At 52.7% G+C, this 10,938-nt stretch overlaps 1 protein-coding gene across 1 annotated transcript; it reads left to right on the plus strand.

Moving 5' to 3' along the window:
* Positions 1 to 620: 620 nt before the first annotated feature.
* On the plus strand, positions 621 to 1,562 carry LOC121145044 (olfactory receptor 13J1). The gene has a single exon (XM_040963722.1). The coding sequence runs from the start codon at positions 621 to 623 to the stop codon at positions 1,560 to 1,562; it is 942 nt and encodes a 313-aa protein (XP_040819656.1).
* The last annotated feature ends 9,376 nt before the right edge of the window (positions 1,563 to 10,938 follow it).

Raw genomic sequence — 10,938 nt, forward strand, 5'->3', positions numbered from 1 at the left:
GTGCAATGTGATCGATTGGTCTCTGAGCACATCTGAGTTCAGGGAGCATATCAGTGTATAAAAGGCTCTGAGATGGCCTGGAGCCATGGCTAATTGGCTAATCCTCCACCTCCAAGCACCAGAATCCTGTATGGGTACCAATTCATGTCCCAGCTTCTCCACTTCCCACCCAGCTCCCTGCCTGTGGCCTGGAAAAGCAGTGGAGGATGGCCCAAAGCCTTGGGATCCTGCATTCCTGGCTTCGGATCGACTCAGCTCCAGCCATTGAGGCCATTTGGAGAGTGAACCAGCAGATGAAAGATTTCTTTCTGTCTCTCCTTCTCTCTGTAAATCTACCTTTCCAATGAAGTCCTATAGTAAGGAGCTTTATCCCTCCCCTTCCCACTGCTCATCCACCGTCACCTTCAGATTGCCGACTAACTTTCCACCACCACTGTCTTAGGGAATGCAGATGCAACCCAGTGCTCACTGCTCACATTAAAAAGTGAGGCCTGCAGAGGGTGAAGGCATTGCCCAAGCCACAGAGGCAGTGTGTCTGATCTGGAAGAGACCCCAGCAACCCGTGTGGCCCATCCCCTCTGCCTACATCCTCTCCTTCCTCCCAGCCCAGAAGCCACAGCATGGAGCCAGCCAACAGGACAGAGGAGGTGTGGGAGTTCTTTCTGCAAGGCTTTTCTGGCTCTCCGATCCTGGAGCACCTGCTCTTCCCACTGTGCTCAGCCATGTACCTGGTGACGCTGTTGGGCAACACGGCCATCGTGTTGGTAAGCCTGTTGGATGCCCGCCTGCACACGCCCATGTACTTCTTCCTGGGCAACCTCTCTGTCCTGGACATCTGCTACACCACCTCCTTTGTGCCACTGATGCTGGTGCACCTCCTGTCACCCAGCAAGACCATCTCCTTCGCTGGCTGTGCCGTGCAGATGTGCCTGAGCCTGGCTACAGGCTCCACTGAGTGCCTGCTGCTTGCCATCATGGCCTATGACCGCTACCTGGCCATCTGCCGGCCCCTCCGGTATCCGGTGCTCATGAGCCGTCCGCTGTGCTGGCTGCTGGCGGCCTCTGCCTGGGGCCTTTGCCTGCTCAAGTCCACCTCGGAGACCGTCCTCGCCATGAGGCTGCCCTTCTGTGGCCACCGTGTCGTCAGCCATTTCACCTGCGAGATCCTCGCAGTAATGAAGCTGGCTTGTGGTGACACGGCGGTGAATGAGGCCTTCCTGCTGGTGGGTGCCATCCTGCTGCTGCCTGTGCCCCTGGCTCTCATCTGCCTGTCCTACACACTGATTCTGGTTGCCGTGCTGAGGACGCCCTCAGCTGCCAGCCGCCGCAAGGCCTTCTCCACCTGCTCTGCGCACCTGGCCGTCGTGTTGCTCTTCTATGGCACTGTCAGCTTCATGTACATGAGACCCAGGAGCAAGGAGGCACGCATCTCAGACCAGGCCTTCACAGTGCTCTACGCCGTGGTCACCCCCATGCTAAACCCCATCATCTATAGCCTAAGGAACAAGGAGGTGCGGGAAGCTGCCCGGAAAGTGTGGGGCCAGAGATGCGCCTGCAGGTGAGGGTCTGTCTGCAAGGTCAGGGCATAGGCGGGGGCACTCAACTCCAGGTCTCCCAGCAAGGGAGCCCCCAAACCCACTGACCCTTGCTGGCCTTACCTTCTACCCCTCCCCCGCCATGGCCCCAGGGTGGCTCTTGCAGTCACTTTCCCAGCCCTCCTGGCTCCTTTCTCTATGCCCTTCTCTGCCCTGACCACCACCACCCCAATGCAGAGCCTGCCCCATACTCACAAAGGCCATTTGAAGGGCACCAGTGATGGCTGTTGCATGGGGCACTGGACACCCTCACTCGTGGCACTGTCTGCCTCACTCCCCAACCACCTATCCCATATGTCTTAGAGCTTTGCTCTTTCTCCATTGTCTGCCCAGCCCTGAGCTCTCCTGAAATCCTCTGCAAAAGACAGCACTTCCCAGCACACAACTCCCTGAGTTAAAAAGAGCTGCCTAGCTCAAAGGCCTCCCCTACCAGGAAGCCCTCTCTGCTTTGCTCCTCTCTCTATGCCTGTGTCCTTGACATGGCAGTAATAAGCTTAAAAGCAGGAAGTATCAGATTTCCCTTCAGGTCCTGCACATACACACACAACAAAGCAGCAGGTCTCCGTAGAAGTGGTCATGGCCAAGCTGGGATAGGGTCCACAGATGACAGCGAACGCTTCCCAGAGCTCAGTGCTCTCCAGAGCTGCTTAGCCCTGGGCCACCAAGCACCAGAGCTGCCCAGCAGTTTCCTGGGCCTCCTGCAGGGCATTCAGCCTTCACCCTGTTGTGCCAGACTTACCCTACCCCCTCCTTATTCCAGATGCTAAGACCCAGCCCCAGATCCCCATCCTGAGCACAGTGGGACTCAACCCCAAATCAGAGAGCAAGCCCACTCCTCGCCCTGCTCTGAACCCAGCAGTGCCATCTGCACAAGGGGAGAACCTGGGGGCTGAAGAGAAGCCCAGCCTCTTGGAGCCTCCTCAATTCCCCTCAGCCCCTCTCCCCAGCCTTCTTCCTGCTCACTCTGCCAAGAAGAGAGGACACAGGGAGGGATGGACAACCAATGCACCCAGCAGCATGTGGTCGCCACTGCATGAGGTGCACACGGTAGGTGCACACGGTGGGTGCTGGGGCCGCGCTGCCAGCCCTGGAGCTGGGGCTGCCCTCTGTGCACCTTGTGGGAGAGACAGGTGGTTTATAGCCAGACTCAAGTTTAGTCCAGTTACTGATTTAACTCCATTCTTCAGCTATACACTTGGAGCAGAAGTTTTCTCTATCCTATTATTCAGTAAGGTGCAGTGAAGGACCCAGAGTCATTGCTGCCAGGAGAGATGGGAATCCATTCACAGGAACTTCCTGAAAAGTACATTGGGAATATAAGAGCCTGACTTAAAAGCTTCCAGGGGCGAGCACTGTGGGGCAGTGGGTGAAGCCACTCCCTATGATGTGGGATACATCCCATGTAGGTCCCAGTTTGAGCTCCAGCTGCTCCACTTCCCATTCAGCTCCCTACTTAAGGCCTAGGAAAGCAGCTCCTTGGGCTCCTGTAGCTATGTGGGAGACCCGGAAGCAGCTCCTGGCTCCTGGCTTAGGACTGGCCAACCTCCTGTCATTGCTGTCATTTAGAGAGTGAACCAACAGATGGAAGATATTACTGTCTCTTCTTCCCTCTCCCTGAAACTCTGACTTCCACATAAATACTTTTTAAAATAATAATATTACTATTTGGGTCCAGTGCAGTAGTCCAGTTGCTAAAGTCCTTGCCTTGCACTCACAAGGATCCCATATGGGCACCAGTTCGTCTCCCAGCTGCTCCACTTCCATCCAGCTCCCTCCCTGTGGCCTGGGAAAGCAGTTGATGGTGGCCCAGACCCATGTGGGAGACCCGGAAGAGGCTCCTGGCTCTTGACTTGGGCTCAGCTCAGCTCTAGCTGTTGCAGCCATTTGGGGAGTGAACCAGTGGATAGAAGATCTTTGTGTCTCTGCTTCTCTCTGTAAATCTGCTTTTCCAATTTTATATATATATATATGTATGTCTCTCAAAAAATGCTATTTACTTTTTAGAAATGGAAGATCACTTCTGCAGAGTAAAAAATAGATGAAGAGGCCAGGACTCAGGGTAGGCAGTGAGGAAATGGCGACACAGATCATGGCCCACAGGAGGCCTAAACCAGACGACAGTGAAGGGAAAGGTGAAACTGACAAAAACATGGGAGAGAACTAGAGATGGAGATAAATATACAGGGTAATAGATAAATAGATGAATAAGATACATTAAAATATGCTATAGAGAGATCATTCCAAATTTTTGCAGCAAAATAAATGTATTGCAATCCCATTTTTCCACACACTTTTTGCAAGTGTGTGTGTGTGTGTGTGTGTGTGTGTGTGTGTGTGTGTGTGTGAAATAGCATCTGGGAGACAGACTCAAGTCTGTGCCTGCATGTGTAAAACACACTACGTATATCTTGGGCTGCAGAAGCAGGTGAGGGAGCAGGGGAGCTGGGTTGATGAGTAGCAAGCTGAGGGGGCGGGTAGAGGGGCCACCCAGTGAGACCCAGTGGTGGGAACAGGTTGTAGGAGGTGGGGGACAATGGGTTCATCTCAGACCTACTGAGTTAGGGGAGCTCACAGAATATGCCTCACTGTCATGTTTTACCCTCTAATCTGCATCAAGCTGCTATTTGGGTGTAATAAAAGGACTTTGAGGGAGGGGAACAAAAAAGGGGGAACAATAACTTATGTTTCTGAGGATGTCCCTGGCTCAGCACAGGCCCCTGCAGCCACTCAAGTCTCACTGGACAAAGCAACCAATTCCTTCAGACTTCGGTGACGTCAAGGCTGCCCAGCACACATGGAAGGAGATAGCTCATTGCCCAGCACAGACCCCAGCCTGGGTGAGAGGGTACCCCAGGACCCAAGCTGGGGACAATGAGGCTTGACCTTCAGATTCTCTGTCCAGGGCCTCCCCGGTATCCTTGCCCCTTAGCCCAGTTCAGCTCTCCTGAGAGCCTTCTGAACTCTTGGAACCTCAGGTTCCCTGGCTGCAATCCTGCAACTTGGTGCAGTTGCAGAGTCAGAACTTTAAATTGGGCAGGGACTGGGAAGTCCCCGAGAGCGGGAGCAAGTGAATTATCCATGTGACAGGAGACCAGGATGCGGCCCTCCAAGGCACCCCTTGGGTCCTGGTCCATGCCAGTGGAGTGTACCTGCTGATAATGAACTCGGGCCTTCCCCTCTGCTTCCCTTCCCTGAAGTCTCAAGGCAGCTCACCGGTACAGTTCCTCACATGTAGGCATGCCACACACAGACATGCATCTGGCATGAAGATTATTCTCAGGAAATCTGAAAAACCAGAACACTAGGGCCAGTGTGTTGGCATAACAGGCTAATCCTCTGTCTGCAGCTCTGGAATCCCATATGAGCACCAGTTTGTGCCTACCTTCCTTCCTTCCTTCCTTCTTTTCTAAGATTCTATTTTTATTGCAAAGGCAGATCTACAAAGAGGAGCCAGAAATATCCTCCATCTGCTGGTTCACTCAAGTGGCCTCAATGGCCAGAGCTGAGTCGATCTGAAGCCAGAAGTCAGGAGCTTTTTCTGGGTCTCCCAAGTGGGTGCAGGGTCCCAAGGCTTTGGGCTGTCCTTGACTGCTTCCCAAGGCCACGAGCAGGGAGCTGGATGGGAAGTAGAGCAGCCAGGACATGAATTGGTGCCCATATGGGATCTCAGCACATGCAAGGCAAGGATTTAGCCACTGAGCATGGCACCAGGTCCAAGTATCTTTTCTGAACTATGAGAATCCACATACAGCTTCTTCTTTGTCTGACCATGCCACCTGGGGGATAAACCAGCAGCCCTGTCCCAGCAGGACTAACGGGGCTTTCAGCACACTTGGACATTCTGCTGTGCATGTCTAACATGGACCCAGCCCCAGGACACCCTACGACTAGCCCATTGGAGTGGGTCTACCTCCTTCCAAGAAGAGTTCCCCAATCCTTACGTCCTGATGGAAAATCATCTTTGTGTTGCACATACCAACACAGGAATTAGAGAAAAACAGTACGTGAAAACTAAAGAATGAGAAAACATGTGAAATTTGCAGAGAAGAGGTAAGCAGATATCAGACTTGCACCTCTCATGCTGCTATGGTCCAATCCTGACGGTCCCAAGGAACACCAGTGGGCATCACTCATCGAACACCTGCCTTCCAAACCGTGTCTCCCCTCTACTCCTGTACTGGCAAGGGGGCACAGAATCTTTCTGTCCATTCACTCTATTATCATAACCCCAGGCTGAGACAATATCCAATTAGGCCTTCACAGTATTCAACCAATGAATCTGAAATACCACAGGTATAATTCAGTTACAGCCTAGAAAATATACCCCGCCCCCGGGCCCGGCTCGGTAGCCTAGTGGCTAAAGTCCTCACCTTGCGCATACCGGGATCCCATATGGGCACTGGTTCTAATTCTCCCTGCTTCCCATCCAGCTCCCTGCTTGTGGCCTGGGAAAACAGTAGAAGACAGCCTAAAACCTTGGGACCCTGCACCCATGTGGGAGACCCAGAAAGGGCTCCTGGCTTCTGGTTTTCAATTGCCTCAGACCCAGCCATTGTGGCCACTTGGGGAATGAATCAGCGGATGGAGGATCTTCTCTCTCTCTTCCTCCTCTGTATATGTGACTTTCCAATACAAATAAATAATTTTTAAAAGAAAGAAGGAAAGAACAAAAGAATGAAAGAATGTAAGAAAGAAAGAAAAGAAAGAAAAAAAATATGCTTTCTGAAGAGTCCGACTCTCTTGTGATACAGATGAGGAACTCAATTTCAAAGAGGCAGGCTGAGCGGCTGCGCATCACTCACGGAGGTGATTTGGCTCTCAGGCCAACCGAACACTGTGTGGCCCTAAGTGGACAGGTCTGGCTGGGGCTCCAGGAGCAGCCCAGCACGAGATGGCGCTGTTGGCACTCTGCCTGGGCATCTGCCTGGTGACTGTCCTGGGCAACAGCCTCCTCAGGGCTGAACATACTGGGTCTCCAGGCTGCAGAGCCCCAAGCACTCCTTCCGAGGAATCTCTCCCTAACAGACCTCTGTGTCACCACCTCCTTCATGCCACTCATGCTAGTCAATGCCCTACAAACCCTTAGGACCATCTCCCTCCCTGCCTGTGCCCTGCAGACGTACCTGACCCTCACCTGGTACTGGGCTCTGCCAAGTGCTTGCTCCTGGCTGTGATGATGTTGCTATCTGCTAGACACTTAGGCACCTGGAGCTCATGAGTTGGCAAGTATATGCGGTTGATGATGCCGAGCTGGGGGTTGCCACTGCACTCCATCTGCATGTGGCACTTCCCTTCTGTGGCTCCAACATCATCAACCACTCCTGCTTTGAGATCCTGGCCATGCTGAAGCTGTCCTTTGGGACATCTCCCTCAATATGCTGGTGTTGACAGTGGCCGATGCAGTCATGGGACTGACCCTGCTGCACCTGCTCATCTGCCTCTCCTACATTTTCATTCTGGCAACCGCCCTCTGGGTCACTCCTGCTGTCAGCCAATGCTATTGTGTGGGATCATCTTCTTCATGTACTTCAAGGCCAAGGAACCTGAAATGGATCAGATTATCACACTCTTCTATGTGTTGTGATGCCATTTCTTAACCCCATCAAATATAGCCTGCAGAATGGAGGTGAAAGCAGTAATAGTAGTGCTGCTGGGGGGTGGACTTCTCTCCAAGAAAGTGCCCCCCACTTCCATGCTGCTCTGCACCCCTCTGAGTCTGCATGGGTTAGGCTGTGCTGTGGTTGTGACCTCAAAGTGCCACTGGCTTAAAGCCAACAGAAGTGGGTCTCTCATTCAATACTACAGATAGGTCCATTGGGAAGTGGCTGTGGCTGGGGTCTCTGCTCTGCTTCATCTTCACTCCACCCCCACCTCGGGAATCTGGAACAATGCTGGGCACAACAAAAGGAAAAGACAAGGCCAAGGCTTGCCATGACTCTCAAACCTCTGCTTATCAGTGATACCTGTCACCTGTACATGCCGTTGGCCAACAGAATTGACACGTGCCCACAGATGAGCATGGCAAGCACATGTCTGACAGGGAAGAGAGCATTGAAGGTCTGGGACCAGCCTAGCAACCAACACCACGTCCCACAGAGTCAGCCTGAGCATGCCAAGAGGTAGAGCTTCCTCTCAACCCAACTGTTCTCCGTGGGTTGCTGCCACATCAATTGCCCCGAGAAAGCTCTGGTAAGCACTTGCAGTGTGCTCCCAGTACTTCCTGACCTGAGTGGGGCTTGGTTAGGTTTTGCCAAGGCAAGAAATCCACATGAGATTTGAAAAGCACAAGTAAGGCAGCTCCAGACACTGGGGAGTATTCACAAGTGAGTAGCTAATTCACCAGCTCCCTCAACCAGTTCCGGCCACAGCCTTCTCCCAGGCCCAAGGGAAGCTTCCATGGGGAGAGATGCCAGCTCCTGCAGCTCGCTGTCATTAAGCTTGAAGGCAGTAAGAGCCAGACTCACGGTCCAGTTCATCTTCCTGACTTGACCCTTCTTCTTCCTTCCCTCACATACTTTTCCCTCCTGGCCGCCAACATAGCTAGAACGTAGCCACTTTGGGCTCAGCCCCAAGTGCATAGGTGACAACCTGGCATAGGTTTCCCCAATTTCTCCCAAGATTCCTGAGGTCTAATCTCTACCATGAATTGCTTGCAGCACCCGCAGTGGTTCTCCCACTTGGGTCCAGCCCTAATTGACTCATCACTCCTTTGGCCAAGGGCCTCTGGTGACTCCTGGTCACTATAGCACTAAGTCTAATTCCACAGCTAAGCCATCAAGACCCTCTGAAATCCGGGTCCACCTGCTTCTAGTGCCTGGCTTTCCTCCAGACCCTTGACCTGGCTCACCCCCTTATCACATCATCTGCCCAGGCTATGCCTCCATATCTTCACTCATAGTGTTCTCTGATGGTACATGGCACCTGTTTTCAGAGCCAGCTTAGATGAAGCAGGTATCTGGCTTAGTGCCTGATCTGCCTGGGCTCCACCCCCAGCTCCAGCTCCTGGTTCATGCAAACGCCAGGAGGCAGAGGTGATGGTTCAGGCAGTGTGGGTTCTGTCACCCACGTGGGAGACTTTGATGGAGCACTCAGTTCCTGGCTGTTGCAGTATTGGGGGAGGGTGGTGGTCTAGCAGATGGGAGCATGCTTGCTTGCTCTCTCTCTCCCCACCCCTACCTCCACCCCTCCCTGCCCACTTTGCCTTTCAAAAAGAATTTTTTTTTAAATGAAAGCTCACTTGGTCACCAGCTGGTCCTCTGCATCCTGAGGTGATGTCATAGCCCCTCACCAGGGACCTGGCCCTTGCTGACTTGTAGTCACATTTGGCCACCACGTGAGCCATCTCAGCTCAGCTACGTGACTGTCACTCAGCAGCATGCACGTCACCATCTGGGAATGGAGTCCTGTGTTACTTCAGGAGCTGCAAGCAGCAGAAAGGGGTCAGGTATCTCAGTCCAGCCATGTGTATAGATGTGTACAAAGCAGTGGCAGGTGCTCTGACCATAGCCCGGGGTCCAGGCAGGCCGCCATTGTCTGTATCTCAAGTTCTCTCCCTTGCTGAAACAAGTCAGGGGACAACATAAGCTTCCCACCTTGGGAACAAGGAAAAGCAGAATCTAGGCCTGCCCCCTCTGTTCTGTGTCCAGCACTGCTTTGTCTCTGCCTCCGCAACCCTTGGAAACCCACAAGCCCTCAAACTCCAAATATCCAAAACCAATCTCATCATCCCCAGTCCCTAGCAAAGTGAGGTCACCAAGTTGTGGAATCTCACTATCACCTCCAAGTCAGGAACATGGTGACAGCCATGCCAGGCTTTCTCTTGGAGCCCACCTCCCCACAATCCTGTAACCTACTGGGCCCTGAAAGTCCTAACGACAATTTGCAGTGAAAGACATCTGGGTCACTGTATTCTCACTCTCAAATCTCTCTCTGAAATCCATCTTCTGCATCAATAAGACAGTGGGCTCAGGCTACCCTGCTGCTCAGATACCTGTTCTCCCATTGGACCAAACATCAGACTGCCACCAAGCTGCCTGACTCTGCGGACCCTTACACACACACACACACACACACACACACACACACACACACACACACACACACACACACACACACACACACACACACACACACACACACACACACACACACACACACAGTGCAACTATTCAGGTCACTCACTCCATGTTAGTCTCTCCTGCCTCCTTCTCTCCCTGGCTGCTCCCTACCCATGTCCAAACATGTGGAGGCCTTCGGCTGTCATATATTGAATGCATATCATGTAGCAGGCTGCACACCACAGTCACTACATGCTCTAAGTGTTTTACTGGCTGGGGAGCAGATGGCCAGATAGGAATCCCAGGGGACATGATGCCATATGGACAACCCTGGTGCCCCTGAGAGCACTTTCCCGGCATCTTGGCAAGTCCATTATTCCTCGCCAAGTGCCTCTCTTCCAGGAATCAGCTTGCGGTCTCCCTTCTAGTTGGGTGTGTCCCAGCTCAGTCTGCCCTCTGCCAGTGAACCTCTGTCCTGAACCCCAGCTCTTTGGGTTTCAGTGTCCAGGTGACCTGGTTCTGTACATTTAGATGTGACAAATGTCTCATACAACAGCAGCCACCCCAGCCAGCCCCTCCTCACTGCCCAGTTGGCTACATCTGCTCATAGAACCTCCAAGAAGAGATGTGAGTGCAGACAGCAGAGAAGAAAGAAATAACCCACTGGCTTTGGGGGGCTGCAAAAGCACAGACCCTTAAGGGAACAGGGTTAAGAGTTAAGGCACAGAGAGACAATATTTGGGAAGAAAAACATAAGTATAAATCAGATTGGCAAAAAGGGGGAAAGAAGAGAGATAAGTGAGAATGCAGTAAAAGCACAAAAGGGAGGAGCCCGTGAGTCCCACTTCCCAGGCAAAGCCCCTGGAGAAGTTTGCAGGATTTAAAATATGTGCAGCTCTTGCCTTGATCATCGAGTAAAACCCAAAGCCCAAATGGTTTTAATGTGTGCCCACAGACCCAAGGCCTCGGACAAGCACACACTACATACAGGGAAATGGTAGAGTGCACCTTGGGGCTGCAAGGCCCCTGCCCACTGCCTCCCTACATCCCAGAGGGCCTGTCTGCACCGCTGCTTGGGGACACGACAGGAGGAGGACGTCTCGAGGCACAGACAAAGTATGCACACTGGTGACTAGGGAGAAGACTGTGTCAGTATCTGGGCATTATATGAGACCCTTGGACTCAGCTTCGGGGATGAGCCTTTAGCCAAGTGATTAAGATACCTGCTTCCCATATCAGGGTGCCTAAGCCCCATAGCTCTGCTCCAGGCTCCAGCTTTGTGCTAA

This window comes from Ochotona curzoniae, unplaced genomic scaffold (genome assembly GCF_017591425.1).
Source record: "Ochotona curzoniae isolate NIBS_2020 unplaced genomic scaffold, NIBS_Ocur_1.0 scaffold_3208, whole genome shotgun sequence".
Classification (NCBI taxonomy): Eukaryota; Metazoa; Chordata; class Mammalia; order Lagomorpha; family Ochotonidae; genus Ochotona; species Ochotona curzoniae.

Bases quoted from the DNA above. Each gene is read 5' to 3' on its own strand.
- LOC121145044 (XM_040963722.1), top strand. From the start codon at position 621: ATGGAGCCAGCCAACAGGACAGAGGAGGTGTGGGAGTTCTTTCTGCAA.